Source organism: Barbus barbus, assembly GCF_936440315.1.
Source record: "Barbus barbus genome assembly, chromosome: 42".
NCBI classification, from domain to species: domain Eukaryota; kingdom Metazoa; phylum Chordata; class Actinopteri; order Cypriniformes; family Cyprinidae; genus Barbus; species Barbus barbus.
In genome coordinates this window covers 14534556-14555050 of record NC_136720.1, presented here as the reverse complement: position 1 = coordinate 14555050, position 20495 = coordinate 14534556, and the positions used below count along the sequence as shown (strand labels likewise).

At 35.2% G+C, this 20495-nt stretch overlaps 3 protein-coding genes across 8 annotated transcripts in view; 1 reads left to right on the top strand and 2 right to left on the bottom strand.

Annotated features, from left to right (window-relative positions):
* Positions 1-5534: 5534 nt before the first annotated feature.
* LOC306861397 (dnaJ homolog subfamily B member 9-like) lies at positions 5535-7761 on the bottom strand. Its single transcript, XM_079403622.1, has 3 exons — positions 7388-7761; positions 6191-6421; positions 5535-6093 (listed from the first exon to the last, which is right to left on the bottom strand). Exons 2-3 carry the CDS (start codon positions 6405-6407, stop codon positions 5678-5680), a joined length of 633 nt encoding a protein of 210 aa, XP_079259748.1. The 5' UTR covers positions 6408-6421; positions 7388-7761; the 3' UTR covers positions 5535-5677.
* A 2799-nt stretch (positions 7762-10560) lies between these two features.
* Positions 10561-12593, bottom strand: LOC306861848 (vasopressin V2 receptor-like; the record flags this gene model as incomplete). The annotated part of the gene is made up of 2 exons (XM_079404328.1): positions 10561-10637; positions 11747-12593. 2 exons carry the CDS (start codon positions 12591-12593, stop codon positions 10561-10563), a joined length of 924 nt encoding a protein of 307 aa, XP_079260454.1.
* Positions 12594-14653: 2060 nt separating this feature from the next.
* The window catches only part of LOC306861411 (apoptotic protease-activating factor 1), a 37557-nt gene continuing 31715 nt past the window's right edge, over positions 14654-20495 (top strand). For 4 of the 6 annotated variants that reach the window (XR_013783470.1, XR_013783471.1, XM_079403647.1 and 1 more), the window contains exons 1-4: positions 14665-14794; positions 19733-19924; positions 20002-20191; positions 20271-20468. Coding sequence is in view for 4 of the 6 variants with exons in the window: in XM_079403647.1 (XP_079259773.1) it covers positions 19787-19924; positions 20002-20191; positions 20271-20468 (526 nt within the window). In the remaining 2 variants the exon portion in view is untranslated. Of the gene's footprint in view, positions 14795-19704; positions 19925-20001; positions 20192-20270; positions 20469-20495 lie in introns of all 6 variants that reach the window. The other 2 variants (XM_079403646.1, XM_079403648.1) reach the window with 2 other exon arrangements.

The window sequence follows — 20495 nt, the reverse complement described above, 5'->3', positions numbered from 1 at the left end:
GTTATATAAAAAAAATCTATATGGCCTTTGAATAAGCCATGTTTTGGATCTGTCCCTTCTTCGCTATCTGTCTTTAAATGTTTGTGAACATTTTTCCATTGGTTTATGAATTTGTGTGTGTGTTTAACACTTGCCAAAGTATTTACATTTTCTGCCGAAGCAGTAGCGAGGGCTTTATCTTTTCAAACAAAGAGCTGCTTTCCTTCCCCTTCTCTTCAACCCCTATTCAAAAGGACCATTATTACGAAACCCAATGAGGGAAGGGCAGTATAACCACAACATAGCTCCTATTCAACTTCTTTATTTACTGGCACTCAATCAAAATAATTTCCCAAAGTGCCTGTACAGGTAAACAGATCACTTAAGCTGCCTGATTAAGTTAACCTCTATAATGTGGCTTACTGATTCTGGGTAAGAAAACAATACTGCTGTAATTGTTGTTGTTAGGCCAGGCTTGAGTCCTTTGTATATTAAATAGCAGAGCTTTATGGCAAACCATTTGTGACCCTGGACCACAAAATCAGTCTTAAGTGTCATTTTTTTTTTAATTAAGACTTATACAGGTACATCAAAAAAAAAATTAATATCATGAAAAAGGTCAATATTTTGTGTCACTCATTTCAGAAAGTGAAACCCATATATTATATAGATTCATTACACATAGAGTGAAATATTTCAAGCCTTTATTTCTTGAAATTTTGATGATTATGGCTTACAGATAATGAAAACCCAAAATTCAGTGTCTCAGAAAATTTGAATATTACATAAGATCAATAAAAAAAGGATATTTTAAACAGAAATGTCAGGCTTCTGAAAAGTATGTTCATTTCTATGTACTCAATACTTGGTTGGGCCTCCTTTTGCATGAGTTACTGCATCAATGTGGCGTGGCATGGAGGTGATCAGTTTGTGGCACTGCTGAGGTGGTATGGAAGCCCAGGTTGCTTTGATAGCGACCTCTTGACAATACCCCAGATTCTCTATGGGGTTCAGGTCAGGCGAGTTTGCTGGCCAATCAAGCACAGTAACACCATGGTCAATGAACCAGGTTTTGGTACTTTTGGCAGTGTGGGCAAGTCCTGCTGGAAAATTAAATCAGCATCTCCATAAAGCTTGTCAGCAGAAGGAAGCATGAAGTGCTCAAACATTTCCTGGTAGACGGCTGTGTTGACCGTGGACTTCAGAAAACACAGTGGACCAACACCAGCAGATGACATGGCAGCCCAAATCATCACTGACTGTGGAAACTTCACACTGGACTTCAAGCAACATGGATTCTGTGCCTCTCCACTCTTCCTCCAGACTCTGGGACCTTGATTTCCAAATGAAATGCATAATTTACTTTCATCTGAAAAGAGGACTTTGGACCACTGAGCAACAGTCCAGTTCTTTTTCTCCGTAGCCCAGGTAAGACGCTTCTGACGTTGTCTCTGGTTCAGAAGTGGCTTGGTAGCCCTTTTCCTGAAGACGTCTGAGCGTGGTGACTCTTGATGCACTGACTCCTGCTTCAGTCCACTCCTTGTGAAGCTCTCCCAAGTGTTTGAATCAGCTTTGCTTGACAGTATTCTCAAGCTTGCAGTCATCCCTGTTGCTTGTGCACCTTTTCCTACCCAAATTCTTCCTTCCAGTCAACTTTGCGTTTAATATGCTTTGATACAGCACTCTGTAAACAGCCACACCTTTCAGTAATGACCCTCTGTGACTTAAACTCTTTAAGGAGGGCGTCAACGATCGTCTTCTGGATCATTGCCAAGTCAGCAGTCTTCTCCATTATTGTGGCTTCAAAGAACAAGAGATACTCTGAATTTATACTGTAGGGATGGTCATTTATTGAAACTCAAATGTAAATATTCTAATATTTTGAGATACTGATTTTTGACTTTCATGAGCTGTAAGCTCTAATCATCAAAATTAAAACAAAAAAACTTTTGAAATGTTTTACATGTAATGAATCTATATAAGATAAGATAAGATAAGATAAGATAAGATAAGATAAGATAAGATAAGATAAACTTTATTGTCCCGAAGGAAATTTGGGTTGGACACATACAATGCAATATCTGCTGTTTTACACAAATAACATACTACGTACATTATGAAAGTTTAACTTTTTGAAATGTTACAAGAAAAAATTAATGTACCTGTACCTGTATATCACCTGAAAGCTGAATAAATAAGCTTTCCATTGATGTATGATTTGTTATGATGGGACAATATTTGGCCGACATACAACTATTTGAAAATCTGGAATCTGAGGGTGCAAAAAAATCTAAATATTGAGAAAATCGCCTTTAAAATTGTCCAAATGAAGCTCGTAGCAATGCATAATACTAATTAAAAATTAGTAAGTTTTGATATATTTACGGTAAGAAATTTACTAAATATCTTCATGGAACATGATCTTTACTTAATATCCTAATGATTTTTGGCATAAAAGAAAAATCGATAATTTTGACCCATACAATGTACTTTTGGCTATTGCTATAAATATACCCCAGCGACTTAAGACTGGTTTTGTGGTCCAGGGTCACATTTGTGGTTAGAGAAGGTTAACAGCAGGCCCAAACCTTAACTTTTGTTGCTTTGATTGCAAAAGCAAATAATTTGTATTCCTTTTAACCTTAAGAGCAGCTAAGTTTTTTTTGTTTGTTTAAGTTTGTTTTGATTATGAATGCAAATGGGTTGTATACTTTCAAACATAAGGGCAGTTAAAATATTTTTTATGTATTTGTTTGCCTGTTTTGATTATAAAAGAAACTTATGTTCAAACTTAAGAGCAGCTAAAATGTTTGTTTGGTTGACTGTTTTCTATTTGTAAGGGCAGCTAACATTTGAATTAATTATTTTTTGCTTGTTTTTTGTTTTGTTTTGTTTTGTTTGTTTGAGTGTTTGGATCACAATAGCAATACATTTTTTTCCTTTTAACCTTAAGACAAGTTATTTATTAAATTTTTTAATTATTTTTTTATTTATTTACTTACTTTTAAACCAAATTGTAAAACAAATGCAATACACCACATTTTAAAATGTTTGCACGCGACAGTCTAATAACTTTTTTAGTCTAATAAGTCATATAATTCCATAACTGGAACACACCCAGTTGTCTGAGAATATTTTTTTTCCTCATAGGTTTTTTTTTTTTTTTTTTTTCTCCAGTTCCTGATTTTTGGATGGATGTCATGACAGTAAACAAATATTTCATTATATACCCTGGTACCTTGACCTAAACAGCATAGTATGATGTCATAGTCAGTGAAGGGTATATCTATTCTCTGCATATTTAGATAAATAGGCATCTTAGAAGCAAACTTCTAATCTGATGCCTTCCTATCATCATATACTGACTCAGATTTCAGGCACAGGACTGTACAAAGCTACAATAATCAGTGTGTTATAACAAAATTAACATTGAGCAACTTTAGGCTGATCCGTGCTTCAAGGACTAATGTGAGTCGTTTATATCTTATTTTTTTCATGTTTTTATTCTGAAATTAGCTTGTCTTGTGTGGAGACTCTGTCAAATTAGTGTATAAATACCTCATCAAGTTTTACACAATATGTGAAGTTCATGCTGCTGTTATTGAAGCAAAAATGGGACGAACCTAATACTAAGACATTCAGAAATTAATCTTCAAATATATTTATTTGGAACAATATGAGGATGAGTAAATACTGACAGAATTTTAATATTTGGGTGAACTATCCTTATAAAAATAGTATATACTATTAAATAGTAAATACTGACAGAATATTAAAATTCTGTCAGTATTTACTCATCCTCATATCGTTCCAAATACAGTTTCCACCAAACTATGGAAGCACCAAATACTATGGAAGTCAATGGCTACCGTCAACAGTTTGGCTAATTAGACTTTCATACTGCACTGTATAAGTATTTGGAATATTATCCTGCATTTGCATGTTCACTCTTTAAAAAAAATAACGGTTCTTTACTGGCGTCATGGTTCCATGAAAAACCTTTAACATCCAAGGAAACTTTCCATTGTACCAAAGGTTCTGTATAGTAGAAAAATGTTTTTTGATCATTAAATTGTTCTTGATGAGAGAAAAAAAAACACCATGGGAGTCCAAAAGTATTATAGTGTTGATATGAATATTAGTTCATATTAGCTCCGCTCCATGTTTTTCATTCCCAAGCATGCACTTGCTTGTATGTTACATTATGTTTCCATTATGTTCAAAAATAGCCCAAAATATAAGGTTATTAATTCTGCTTTTCATTCTGACTGTACACAAAGCTTCAACATGAGGTACTTGTTTATTGGCACAGCAATAGAAGTATTCAGATTAAACTAACTGACAAAAGTGTCTTGATATAGATCAAATCTTTGGAGAGCCAAATAAATAGATTCACATTTACATAACCACAGGGAGTATATATATTTCAATAGTTATTTAGATGAAAAAGAATGATTATACTGGGCTTCTTATACAAGTGCCTCAGGTAATTGCTAAAAACATTCAGTTTACATGGAAATTTAACATGATACCAAACCTGAAGCAAAATAGTAACCGTTTTTTAGCACGACACTTCATTTGATCATATACAGCTGTGTTTTTTTCCTTAGGAAAGCCTTACAGTTAACAGGATCCCCCAACAGCAAGATCTTGATCATTATTGCACATGTAAGGGAATTCCCCTTCAAAAGAGCCACTTGCTTTGGTGTCATGTTAACCGAGATGGAAGATATACAAATGATGTTAAATGCTTGCTAAGGACATGACAGCAAACAACACAGAAAGGTAATTAAATGACATTGTGCAAAATCGAGCAAACCAAACTTTTACACGCTTTCAGGACTTTTTAACTTCTAAACCACGTTGAATGTCTTCTAGTGATCACCGACATGGTTCAAGGCTCTTCCAAAATAACCTTTATGATAAACACTTATGATAAATTAAATTATGTGTTTTAAAGGCATAGGATCTAAACAAATGCGGAAGCCCTTTACCCTAAAAACTAAATATGCTTTTAAGGACCCTAAATCTTGACTTCATAAATTATAGATAGCTTAAGAGTTTATAAATAATGAACAATTAAAGTGCTATTTCAACCCCCCATATTGGCTACATTTTTTTTTTTCTGGCCAAAATATATTTCAGATATATTTAAAATATATGCTAAGAAGTGTATATGTTTACAGGCCTAAGGAATTTTTTTTTTTTTTTTTTGCCAAACTGTAGTACAAAATGTACTTGGGCAAGAAAATACATTTCTAACTTTAAAATGGATTTTGAGTAAATGCAGTTTTTGAAAAAAATATATATATTTAGAACAATGCAAGTAAATAAATTTAGACAATATATATATGTAGTTGCCAAAAAATATGATGAAATAATAAACTCATATATATATATATATATATATATATATATATATCTGAAAAAGTATTTTTGACTATATGGATGACATCATGTTCACTGTGAATAAGTGTTTAACTGTTAATAACATTATTAATATGTTGTAAATGGTGAATTTTGTATAAAGTCAGCCTTAGGATCCCTAAACTGAGGATGTTATGCCCAAAAATATGCGGTTCTTGCAGATGATTTTATAGAAGTCATCAGAACTGATCCAAAAACACAAAAAAGCAAAACAGAATTAATTACAGTTTCAGTCAACACACCCAAAAGACATTTCCATGTGCACATTAACTCAAGAACAGTCTGTGTATGTTGTAACCATGTTGCCCCTTCGCTGTGTGACAGTCCTACAGTGCTGCCTGGTGGAACCGTGAAACTGGCTTTGAGTCCGAGTCTGGTGTCCATTAAAAGAGAACATCCTCTCCATATCCTCAAACATATCATCGAATATGTCCCCACCGAAAGAGTGCTGAAAGTGCCTGCTGCGTGCTTCTTCGTGGGCCTGAAAGTGCCTCTCAAAATGCCTTTTATTATGCAAATGAGGATTGCGTCCAAACTTGTCAGAGTCTCTGAATATATCATTGAAGTTGAAGCTAAAATGTTGATGGAAGTGGTCACCACGTCCTCTCGGACTCTCTCCGGAGAACGGACTGCTCCTCATCTGATCGTACTCCTTTCTCTGATTGTCATCTGATAATGTTTCATATGCTGGGAATCAAAAATACATAGCTTTAATAACTGATCAACAAATAAAATGTTCAGAAGGGTGTGTCGTGTGTTGTTTTACATGGGTATGCTGACTCACCCTCTGCGATCTCTCTGAACTTTGCCTCTGCGTCAGGGCTTTTGTTTTTATCAGGGTGATACCTCATGGCTAATTTATGGAAAGCCTTTTTGATCTGCCGGTCAGATGCATCTTTGGGTACACCCAGGATCTCGTAGTAGTCTTTCTCGGCCAGAATGAACTCTGTGATGAGCAGAATGCTCACAGCCAAAGTGAACACTGACTGAGCTGTTGCCATGCCTGTGGTCAGACCTGTCAACAGGAAACAAGAGGCGAGATCACAGTTCATTTGTTGCTTTTGTGCCAGGAGAGAATTCAAAGGAGTATTTCAGTGTAATAATAAATAATTATAAAATATATATATTTATTTTATTTAGTCATTTAGCCGGGTAGTTTTAGCAATGTGGTCTGAGAAATTTAGCTTATCATCAATCACAACTCCAAGGTTTCTGGCTGTTTTTGAAGGAGTTATGGTTGATGAGCCTAACTGGAAGGTGAGATTGTGATGAAGTGATGGGTTAGCTGAAACTACAAGCAGTTCTGTCTTAGCTAGGTTGAGTTGAAGGTGATGGTCCATCATCCAGCAAGAAATGTCTGTTAGACACGCTGAGAGCAGCTCAGGGCGAGCAGCTATCGTCGGATCATCAGGATGGAATGAGAGGTAGAGTTGAGTGCCATCAATATCTCATATATATTGTGTGTGTCTACACACACACACATTTTAATCAGCATAAATTACCTAATGTGTAGTCCATCTCTATATGTAGCCTACTGTATTTATTTTTTAACATGTAAACTTTTTTAACATTTTAATCCGCATAAATTAAAGGCAGTACAATAAATGGTACCATATTGTATAAAAACTTCATTCTAACTGATTATTATTTGCTTGACTTTAATGAGAATATGTGCCACAATTAATCCTAAAATTTGCGTGAGTTTGACGTGCCTAAAAAGAGATGCAGATATATTTTGAATAGTTGTCAGCTATAAATAATAATAGAGCTTAATTTTCTTAATGCAAAATATGATTTCCTATTTCTTCTGATTTATGATCTAGACATGTTCTTAGCTTCAAACTGAGTTATGTTTAACTTTATCCACATCCTCAATACATGCGACAGAACAGAGTGATTCTCTAACATATCTAAACAGATATATGTATCAGATATAAAGCAAAACATTTTCGATATAGTAAAACTGCTGGTTTTTACTTACCCGCTGCTGGATTCCGTCCCAAAGTTACATCAAACGCAGAACAGCTGATCGTTTTTCTGAACGCTGCGACAGTGCTAATGTTACTGCTCCACGACTCGCAACGTGATTGGCTGATTCCCGCGATGAATGACTACGAGCGTTTTGATTGGTCCACATCGGGGAGCACATGGAACGCTTGCCCGAACATCATTTCCTGTTTCTATAGCGGGAGTGAGCTGTCAAATTCAAGTTGCTTACATGGTATGGAATCGGTATAACTACGCAGTTTGACGTTTATTGCGTCAATGTTCAACTAAATTAAATTAGTTTAATTAAATTTTTTCACAAAACTGGCGTCTGTCCATTGACTATAAAGCATGCTACTAATCGGAGCCGGATGTGACGACACGCGGACTGTGATAAAGGCCTATTGGCATGACATTGGTGTTACAGTATTGCCAAAGCATTTGAATACAGAATAAAATACAAAATATGATTACACCATCAAAGTAAAGATATCTCTCTGTGTGTGTGTGTGTGCCTGTCTGCAGAGCGATCACATAACAGCAGCATTAAAGTCATGGAGAAAACAGATTTTTAAAGCAGACTGAGCATGCAAAAGAGGCACAAGATCAGGTTGCCAATCATTCCATTTTTTTTATCAAAACAAACAAACAACAACAACAACAAATATATATATAGTATATATATTAAAAAAATACTTTCTTTATTAAAATATTAGAAAACCACAGAAACTATACTGTGTATGTTTTTAAAGATGGATATGAATTACTCATCCTGGGTTTTTGTAAACCTATTTCATGAGGAAACTGCTGGGGGGTTGAGAGTTAATGAAAAGCTAATAATTATATAATAAAAATGTACAAATAAATTAAATCATTTTAAAATACAAAATTATTTTAAAAATAAAACAAAACAAAACACATTTTAGGTGTTGACCTGCATGTCAAGTGACCATTAACCATCATCAGATAAATGTCAACATGCGAATAGGTTGTTAGATTATAATCTATTAATTATTATAAATATTTGCTAATTAAATATTTTACCTCACAGAGGTTCAGACAAAAAAAGTTTGTGAATCCAAATAAGATCACAGTGCACAGTGGTGCAGTACAAAGCTTTTAAATATAAGTATAGTGAAAAACTAAAGGAGATTTGAATTAACTCTAAAAAACACTTGTTTTCCCATTCATAAGCATAGGTTAAAGCTTTTTATTGTTAGTAACACCTTTATATTTTTTGTTTTTGTGTTGTGGCTTTGCAGAAGTGCGAGTATATGAAATGGATTTAATAAGGCCTGTCTTTTTTTCCATACATACATGGCCACATGGTGTCAGTGTGGCAATGGTCACCTCATTGTTATAGGTGATGTTCATTTACAAACTGGCAGAGAGTGCTTAAAAATAGTTATTCCTATGGCTGTGACCTACAGTAAATAACAGGGTTTGGAACGGTAATAAACAACACAAGCCTTGAGGGAGAATTATTGATGGAGCAAAAGATTGGTGCCTTAAAAACAGCTAATGGTGCATTACATACAAAACAGACTCTTTGAAACATTTCAAGTGGCCCTCTAAAAACTGTTTATTAAAGAGAAACTACAATTTTATTGATCAGCATAACTCTTAAGTGTTGGGTGATGTCAGTCTCTAAGTGCACTGTTCTTTGAATGTATCTGGACTTTTGTCTTGTTTGGGAGGTCAGACTGTATCATTGTCAACTTTTTTGTGTTCTATGATGCTGGTCTATTGCTGGCTGTTTTTGTAATATGTTCCAATCTAATGATCTTATTGCTCATATTTTTCAGAGGCCATTTCCTAAATGATGTAATTTACACCGTATTGTATTTGAATAGTGGCATAAAATGCTGTCTTATTCTCACTTCTGCTTTCCCTCCCGCCTTTCGGCAACAATGGTCTGCACCATTTTTTATCAGCCTCTAAATGCTCTAATTTCATTTCCCAACAGCTTGGATGCAGTTGCCTTAGGCTTCCATTTTGCCTCAAATCCAAACAAAGTTTGTGTAGTGAAAAGGCAAACCAATTATGTTGTGTCATTCGGCAATTCCATAAAGGTTATTGCTCTTTACTATTGTAACTTAAGCACATTAACCAAGACCCTTTTGTGAGTTAATTTACTTGGTTGTTTTTCATATGAAGAATGAAGTCTATTATTCTTTTCTTTTTTTTTGGTGCATGAATGGGATTTAATTTTTTAAACATGCTACAAGTGCGCAATTATGGCCTAGCTAAATAAATAAATATTAAAGAAAATACATATTTTGAGAATAATTAAACCAATAACAGACAAAAGATGAACTGATTTTAATCTACAAATGTGTGAGGAACTATATTCAGGCGCATTAAATATTTAATATTGCTCTATTATTTATGGGAACAGAGAGAATAGAAGCATAGAAATTTCTGGAGGGAAATATAATTATGAATCTGATTGCTGAAAATTTTGACTGATGATTGTGTAAATCCTGGTTTCTTAGTAAAGGAGCATTCTCTTTTCATTTCACTTTATTTAAGGAATTTCAAAATGTGTGAAGGCATTACACAGTTACTTTGACAGAAACCAGGCTTTGCAGTACAAAGAAATTTGTGTGTGTATATATAATCAAAGATCTCTCTCCTCTCTCGATCTCTATATATACAATGACAATCACATCTGCAGCTCATTTTTGTGCTAAATGTGCTAAATATTTTTCTAAACTGGAAAATATTTATAATTATACCTTGACTTTCTTTAAATAAGAGCCATTATTCTTGATACAAGACTTTATGGTGGTAATGAGTCATTTAGTGTAGAATGACCAGTTCATTACCTTTAAATCACAGGGCATATTACCACACAAAGACAAGGTGCCATTACTCTCACCTGTCAGAAACTCCAAGGAAACCTCAGTCTATGAACATCTACAGTTACATATATTTACGTTCAGCAGCAGTTAAAAGGAAACAGATCTCCTTCATTCTCTTTATAGCAGTACAAGTAGTATATTTCTTATTTCAGGAACAAATGACCCTGCCAAATTATGCAGCAACTTCCCATAGCCAAAATCACTTCACTTGTTAGAAAAGGCTTGAAGATTGGTGTATAAGTGTTTGCTCGGACCATGCAGTCTTCAGCAGCAGGAACGGTGGGTGATCAGTGTCCATGAGGTTCTAGCTGTATAGGTAGATCCATGGGTTCGTGCAGCTGTTAAGACTGGCGAGGAGCATGATAGTGACGAACACTGGCCCTGTAGAACAGATTAGAGACTAAATTAAGAATCACACACAAAATAACAAATTGCACATATATAGGAAGTGTTCAGGCTTGGAACCGATTGTGTGCTCTGTGCAAAAATATTGCCTGTGTGCACCATCTGGTGTCAACACATGATTCAGTTTAATCTGATCAGGTCTTTTGTCAGCTACTAGCTAATGAATGGTTTTACTAATGCCTATGCATCTGCTAGGTCTGCAGCTGAGGGGAGATAGACAGTTCCCACAACAGAAAATGGTTGTGAGTAATCATATATACATGATGACTTATACACATTAATGGGCCTTTACTCACATCTGTTATCATAAGAGTTAAATATTGCCTACCACACTGTAACCATGTGGTTATATACCAGTATATGGAGACATACATTTTTACTTTTTGTTATTTGATGGGGGGCATTGTTTTATTCACCAATGCCTAAATAAAGTGTATTATATAAAAACTCTTCCTTATAAAAAAATATATTTTGATGCATTTAAACTTGAACATAAAAATAAAGTTTTTAAAAAATGTGTAGAAATATTTTATGATCGCATTTAAAATAAATATTTAGGATTTTGCACTTACATAATCTTTGCATATTTGTGGACAAACCCTGCAATGTGAAAAAACCCAGTTCATTTAAAAAAATATGTAATATATTTTAAGGCATTTTGACCTGAACATAAAAAGAATACAAAAATATATGTAGAAATGTTTACAAATACAATATTGCAAAATATTTTTAAAATATTTTACAATAATGTTTGAAAGTAATATGTAGGATTCTTAACTTTTATTTTTAATATTTCAAGATTTGTGGACACACTGAGGACAAAACATCTCATTAAAAAATTAAAATAGTTCCTTATTAAAAATAATTTTTATGCATTTAAACTTGAACAAAGAAAGGTTTTAGAAAAATACTGGGGGGAAATGTGTATAAATATTTACAAACACAGTAATATTTTATGATAAACTTTAAGATTCTAGGTGGTTCACATAATTACTGTATAACTTGTATCCAACAATGTTTTACTATGTCAAATATAAATGCCAAACGGAAGCATATCAGGCTTCTGAACAGCTACTTTGACTTACCTTGCGTGGGCGCACTGCTTGGACTCCAAGCTGACCAGAGCTGGACCACGAAGAACGGGCTCCAGCAGAGGGTGTACACCAGGATGATAATAAAAGTCATTTTGACAGTCTTCAGCATTGCGCTTGATATCCCTTTAGAGCTGGAGCGCCCATCACCTGTGCTGCTCTGCAAGGCTTTCCTCTTCATGTTGAAATAGATTCCTGCGCAAACCTTTATCTGACAATACATCAAGATTACGGCTGGCAGAACAAACACGGACAGAGTGATCCACGTTATGTATATTCTGCCTCCCCAGGGCTCAATAAACGTCGCCCAGCAGTCGACAACATTCTTCTCAACTTCTTGGAGAGAGAAGATGAACATCTGCGGAGCGCTGAACGCCAGGAAGATGAGCCATGCTGCGCTTATGGCAACATACCTGCGGAAAGACCCTCTAAAGAACGACACCATGGGTTTGCAGACCGCGTGATAACGATCTGTGGTCATGGCCATGATCATGTATGTGGACGCGAACATCCCGACCACTTGAAGATACTTAACCGCTTTGCACACCAGATCGGAGCCTTTGAACCGGTGCGTAATCTCCATGGATAACTGCGGCAGAACCTGGAAGAAAGCGACCACCAGGTCAGCCAGGCACAGGTGCTGAAGAAACAGCTGAGTTCGAGTCCGTCTTTTCCGTCTTTTCCAAAGGGCATGGAGGAGGAATAAATTGCTAAATGTTGCCAGCACGAAAATGCACCCAAGAACTGCAGCTTTCACGAGCGCAAAGCTTCCCTCGGATAAACCAAACGCTTCCTGCGCACTGGAGCAGTTACCGCTGCTGCAATTAAGGTTATCAGCCATTGTAAATTAAATCCTACATTAGAAAGTGAATGTGACTGTTTAGTGTGTTATGTGAGAAGGTGTTTGACAGCTGAACTTGAGCGCTGACGCACACGGCACGGTTCGCTATGGCGCAAATTGGTGCTGAGGACTTCAACGTGACTATAGGCAACCTGTGTTCATGCACGTCAGGCATTCAGCCATACATTCAATTACGCGCTGAACAAACACTTGACATAATTTTTCTGCAGTTGCTCATGAATATTTTTGAGGTCAATCGCAACCTGGCATCACCAAAGTAGCCTTGTGATTTAATTCCCATAAGGGTTTAAGCATTTAAATATATTCTATGATTTGGATGTTATTAAAAGTGACAAAAGAGTGCTGCAGTGTGATTAATTGTCTATAAAATTACTTTAAACTGCATTTTCTATTTCCTGTATAATGCATAAAAAGATGAATTTGTTTCTTCATCAGAATAGATTTGCAGAAAACTTTAAGATTTAACCTTAAACTCTAACTTTTGGCCAAAATATGTCCACTTGCTCACTGTTGGATCCTCTGTAGTGAATGTGTGCCATCAGAATGAGTTCAAACAGGTGCTTTATCTGTGATATTTCTCTCCCAATTCAGATGAGAAGACATTAATTGATGTACTGGAGCGGTGTGGATTACTTATTGTGATGTTTTTATCAGCTGTTTGGACTCTCATTCTGACGGCACCCATTTACTGCAGAGAATCCATTGTTGACCAAGTTCTGTGATGCTGCATTTCTCCAAATCTGTTCAGATGAAGAAACAAACTCATCTACAACTTGGATGGCCTGTGAGTAAATAAAATTTTTTGGTGAACTATTCCTTACAGAGAGAGACTGTTGGTATATTTAAAGTGCATTTTGTGTTGCACTACAGGACTATTTAAGTGAACGGCAAATTTATATATAAAAAAATATATATATTACCAGCCCCACTGACTGAATTATGTCAGCCTTTTAATTCCTTTTAACCTATCCTGCAAAAAACGTCCATCATATACTGTAAAGTGTGTGAGAGACATCCAAATAACCAAACCTTCAAATATGGTTGTATTTCTAACAGTAAAGTTCATGTTGAAATGGCATATTCTAAATAATAAATTATAGCATATTTCAGATTTAATTAAGCAGACCATTGTGGTGTCCCTGAAGTAAAGTCAAGCTTTTGATCAGCATTCTTTTGTGATTTGTGTGTGTGTATGTGTGTGTGTTTTAGATTAAAAACATTGGTAATGAATTGACTTTCATATTTGATAAGTGCTTTGACTAAATGACTATATAACTAAATGTGACTAATGAGCATGATTTATTTGCATTATTTCAAGAATTTATTTTTTACTTTACTGCAGCAGCAAAGACTTGACTGACTCAATGCACAATTCTATATATTCTATTAAAATATAGGCCTATTATTGTGTTTTGTACTTTTGTATTTTATTGTAGACAAAACATCTCTAGTGCACAAGAATCGGAATTAATTTTTTTTTACAGATTTTGCCCATGATTTTAAACGTTATATTATCATTTGATCAAACACTATAAACTTTGACCAATTAAAAGCAAAATAATAATTAATATTAACAGTTATAATATTAACAATAACAATTAACAAGGTAGGCTAATACAGTGCATTTTACAGGGCACTATAAAGAAACGCAATGGAAATAAATAATTGTAAAAAATACTTTCTTAACATTAGTCACTTTGAAAGACTAAATGAGGAATCTTAATCAAAATAGATTTGGTTTTAGGGCATAATTTGTCAATCTCTTTTTGTGAATTGAATATTTACCATGCAATATAAAAATAATAGCCTATTATAGGCCTCCATAAATATGTTTAATGTTCTTAATATTTACATTATATTATGATATATCGTTTAAGCGTAAATTACAGTTGTATTGTCTTGTGAAAAAAGCTGTTGTTTAAATGGTTTTATGAAGGGAATGCATGCGTTAATCTACCTAGCTACAACTCTGCATTACCTCAGCGTGTCACGTGACTGCATGGCGTTCCTCTATTGGTCAGCACCGTACCGGGGAAATTGTTTGTGTCAAAAAGCAGGAAGCGAACACTTTAGGGGCGGACTGTTGGTTTCTTTGGGATATCATACTGAAAGTCATTTGTCTCTGTTTAGCAGGAAATGTTCTCTCATGTCTCTCTAATTTTTCTCGAAGCACAATATATGTAAGTATGACCATGTCTTTTAAAATTCATTTAAATGTTTACTCTAACTTTAACTGATCTAAGTGTCGTGACTACAGGCTGATTAAGCACACCTGAGTCTATAAATGAAGTGTGTCGAATTAATTTTCTTCTTCCTAGTCGACCTAACTTAGTTGTTTCTCCACTGAACTAATATAACGTTAATTATATTTTTTGGTCGCGTACGCTTGTTGTCATGAATTATTCATAACATTTGTTATTTTTTGACATTGAGAGACTTAAGTACACGTACTACATAACAGCATATCCTCATCTGTGTTTTTGGCAATAAAGTCTAGTTTTAGTTTTGTTTTAGATCACTTGTTAAACAAGTATGCTGCTCATCTTGTTCGTTATCTTGTGAGCTGTTATCGGTTATATGTGATCCATTTGATAAGGCCTGTTATGCACTAACTTACCAGTTAAAAAATGTAAACACTTGACTGAATCTGTTGATTAATGGTTTGAAGGAGGCTACTATCAAAATCCCTATAGTCTTTGGTACTATGCAGCTTAGAATTTGTAGCTTTGACTGAATTTACCATTGCAGCAAGGCCTGAAGTAATAGTACAAATATCAAGGATAAAATACATTATTATTAAAAAGTTAGTTCATTAAACAAATTTGTTCTTGTGGCATCCTTCCTTTGGGTGATGTAATGTTAGTGCCTTGCTTAACTGAATATTGAGCAACAAAATTAATGTTCAGAGCTGCTACTCAGCCGGTACTATTAAGAGTATTAATTAGTAACAGCATTTATTAAGAACATTTGTTATTGTTATTATTATTATTATTAATAATAATAATAATTTGCTACATTTATATAGCGCTTTTCTAGGCACTCAAATTATAATTAAGTAATTTTAGTGTTTTTTTCATCTAGATGAATTGGCTGTAGCCTTAAAAAATGTCATGTGGTGCGACCATGATTTATATTAAAATTAATTCATTTCCTTAACATGCTTAATATATTTTTTAATGTTCTCAGTAATTAAAGTGTTTAGAAACAAAGTATTTGCATTTCTTTTGAGTTTTTGTAAATAATGATCTCATATTTTTGTTCTATAATTTCAGAGTTGCCTTCTAATTGTAGTTACCAGACTTATTGTTTCTGTAAATTGCATAAGACTGATAAAAATATTTAAAAAATTATATTCACTTGAGCATACTATAGCAGTGATTCATATTTCAGTCACAGAAATTAGATAATTTATTTTTTATTTAATACAGTTATTGTTATTATTGGTCGCGCTGCATGAGTGGTCGCTCCAAATGACACAACGACCTTATATTATTAAAAGAATTATTGAAAGAAGCGCATGAAAAGTTCAGCATATGGCATTAACTGCAGTCATTTTTTTTAGACCCAGTTATTTCTAGGGTTGGGTATCGTTTGAATTTTATCGATTCCGATTCTTTTCGATTCCCAGTTTCAATTCCAATGTGACAAAACAATGATATCAAATATTTTTCCTGTGTCTCTTTTTTGCAAACCATATTATTGGGGCTGAATACCATGGACAAAAATCAACAGGCTACATAAAAACTGGACTCTTTAAGAGCTGTTTGTGTGCAAAATAGAACTGCATGATTCTGGATAAATTGTGTTTTTTTATTTGTTTTTTTCCCAGTGGAAGTTGTGGTTCTCATGATTCTGCAGAAAAAAATATTAGACAACTAAACAAAATCACATGTAATATATGATTGACTCACTCAGGATGTACTTGTTTCATTACTGGACGAATCGGCGTCCTTGAACGAATCTCTTGTATGTTTATAAAAGACAAATACATTTTAACAGACCCTTTTCGCCACCTACTGGTGTAACAATGTAATCGATAAATCTTCATTTGAAGTGTCAAATTACTTTCAAAAGGAGAGGCTACCGTACATATCAGAGTTTAGACTATATCTGAACGATACATTTTATAACAGTGCTTCTGTGATTTGAATGTAACAGAAATAATGATACTGTGTGGTTGAAAAGACTGTGATGCGGTTTCATTCATATACATGACAGCTGCTCTCTTTAGGTCAGCAGCAGTGCGAATGCAGATTTCAATGTTCAAATCCGCTGCACTGACGCATCAAGTGATCACAACATTGTGATCGCACACGACAAAGGTTGAGGAATGAAACCGATGAATCATTCTAATTTAGGAATAGAATCACGTGTTTGAATCATGTTCGCAATCTTTAACGATCTATTAAATTAATGTCATGTTGTTGGTGACACCTCTTTTGCAACATGTTTAGCTATCACAGATATTATACTTAGCTTTTTTGGCTTCTGATCGCAAATGTAGCGAAACTTTGGAGCGTTTAGATTAGCGAGCAAGGTCCTGGCAGATCGCTAGGTCACACCGGTCCTCACAGATGAAGAAAAAAAAGTGCATAGTAATCGATAGTCTGAATCGAAATTTTAATTTGACAACAAGTATCCGATTCTGAAATCGGAATCGATTTTCGATTCCCAACTCTAGTTATTTCTAAACTTTGCCCAACCTTGGCTGCTCAATTGAACCTTCGCCAAGAGTTTGATTAACAGGCAATCTGGCCAGTCATAATGCCAAATCTGCCATTTTTGTCCGACAAACAAACCAGACAGGAGAGTAGATTAACGTTGGTGGACTTGAACTTGAAAAATATTGTGTATTGACATGGAAACAAGATATCATCCGATGTTCATTCGTGTTTATTTTGTGCTATAACTAGTAAGAGATTATCAGTTCACATGCCGCTTGAACCGAGGTGCTACAGCGATCTGTCACAACACATTAAAGAGCCACAAAACAGTATTTGTTGTTTGAATTTCTTAAAGTGGTAAATTATGCTCTTTTACAAAGTCTTGATTTTGTTTTGGGGGTGTACTAGAACATGCTCTCATGCTTTTTGTTTCGCATTATTTTTCACATAATTTACATTATTACAATACCTTTTTCCCCAGCCTGACACAAACGGCTCGATTACTTCCGGGTTTGATGAAGGCCCACCTTCCGAAAAACGAAATGTGTTGTGATTGGTTAGCTGTCCCAGTGCATTGTGATTGGTAAACAGCTTAGACGGTGTTTCAGTATTGCCCCGCCCCTTGCCAGAACAGCAAGTTCGTCAATATTGCCATATCAGTTCAGACCCCGAGAATATTGAACAAGAGGATCGTGCAGAACCTTTGCATGCACGGATATTGCAAGACATATTAAAGTGGTAATGTTATAGTTGTTGTTTTTTTGTTTTTAAAATTTGATGCTCTAAATTATTATTTTTAGCATTTTTTTCTCATATTGTACAAAGATTATACATAAACCGCCTGAAATGACCCAAACTGCATAAACTATTCCAAATTATATTAAAAAAGTATTTTGTGTATATAAACAATTAATTGGATATAAAAAGTACAAAAACTGCTAATCTGGGACATATATCTATAATGTAAAACACTCTGCAGTGGTCGCACCACATGATATTTGGTCGCACCACATGATATTTTCAAATTCAGTCAAAATTTACAAGCACAGAATTAGTCACCTAAACAAAACAAGCTAGCTTCCCATGAAAGGTTACTATGAAATTTTAAAATAAAAATAAATGCTTGTAAAAATAACTTAACATTCATTGTTTTTTTGAGGTCATACCACATGATATCCAAATGTGGTAACTACATACCAGCCATTAAAAATTTGAAAGAGTTGCAAACCTGCTTGATGCTTCTATGGGTACGTGGCAAATTGTTATATGATGCAACGTCCTATCTTTGAATGGATTTCAACATAAAAGTACCAAAATAGTAGTTTCTTGATGGTTGCACCACATGATATTTCATAAAATGGAGAATATCGGACAAAGTTTGTTAAATATTATGATGGAAATATAAATACAAATGCTTTGCCATTTTATACAGGATTACAAAACACTTAGGAAATCATGCCAAATACTGCCGAAAATTAATCTGAATAAATTTAGGGTAATTTCAAAAATGTAGTTTCAAAAACTATTATGGCCAGACGGTCGCACCACTTTGAATAACAGAAAAATGACACATAACTATTGTTTTTTGAAAAGTTAAAGTTGGTACATATGTGGGAGAGGCACTTCATATATATATGCCATCTTTTTTTATGCATTTAAACAAATTTTTAACTGAAAAAATGCAATCGGACAGAAAATTTAGGCGTCACGTCATTGACCCATATATATATATATATATACCCATATATCATCCTTCCGCTAGAAGATATAGTTCGTGGACTAATTGAACATTGCAATGCAACTGATATGGCAATCAGCCCTGCGCAGTGATATGATTCAGCTGTTACCATTTATTGGATTCTATGTGCTGACCAGTCAGCAGCCAGGATCGGGACTATAACGTTTAAAATCAATAAGGAGCAGCTTGTTGCCTAAAATGTTAATTTCCAAATGAACCATAAGGTACATGTGCGACTCTTGATGACCTGGGGCTGCGTTACATAATTCTTCCACCCCAAAGGCCTGTTCACACCAAGAATGTTAACCATAAAGATAACTATAGTGTCCATTCCACACCAATGCACAATAACGTTTTTTGTAAGAACATGCTACATTTGTCACCTTCCACAAACCGTTCCACTTCCACAAATCGTTCTGAAAATGGTTCCAACAATATTGTTGCTGTTATCGTTACAGTTGTAGTGTGGACTTCTCTATTCTCATAGAATTAGAACAATTATTGAAACTTGGTGTGAACGGACCTCAAGTCTAAAATTAGGATGTGAAAAATGAAATGTTGTAAATAAGATTCTAACAGCATTCACCGTGGTTACTAAACCAGTAGGTGTTAGGAGTTGTATTTTTCTGTATTATGGCCCCAGGTTTAGTAATTAAAACGCTTAATTTGTATGTGCTTTCCCACATAGTTCAATGTGTCCTGCCCTGTTGCACTAGGTAACCATCAGTTAAGTGCAGTGTTCCTCAGAAGAGTCCGCTGCTTATGTGGAGATGGAGGAACGCGCTCGCAGCTGCCTGCTGCGCTCTAAAGCTACTCTGGAGCAGGACATCAAAGCCTCCTACTTGATGGACCACATGGTCAGCGACGGCATCCTGACGAATGATGAAGAATCAAGGGTGCTTGGCAAGGTTTGTTGTGGTGTTCAAACATGCTCAATTTTAAAAAGTGAATGCAAGTCAAGTTTTCCTTTTTCCTGTTTCTCCAGCCCACTAGAAGAGAGCAGGCCGCAGCCCTGCTAGAGGTGCTATTGAGGAAAGACAACAGGGCCTACATCTCCTTCTACAATGCGCTGATCAGGGAGAGTTATGGCGATCTAGCCAACCTCCTCCATAGTGACCTTCCTCTCCTCAGCCCTGAGGGAGAGAGGAGCTTTGCTGATGGAGTGTCTCCCTCTGGTAACCACTTGGACATGTATGAACTTGTTTTTGAAGAAGGTTGGTATGAGATGCTGGAGTTTTTGTGTTTTTATTCTAGTCCAGGCGATTCTAAGTGAAGGTGGCGTGCCTCAGAGACCCGTGGTGTTTGTGAGCCGACCTGTTCTGCTCAACCTGATCCGGGAGAAGCTGTACCGACTGCAGAATACACCAGGCTGGGTCACTGTGTTTGGCATGGCAGGCTCAGGGAAGTCTGTGATGGCTGCCGAGGCTGTCCGAGACCATGCCCTCATTAAGGGTAACAAATTTAGGATTTTATTAAAGA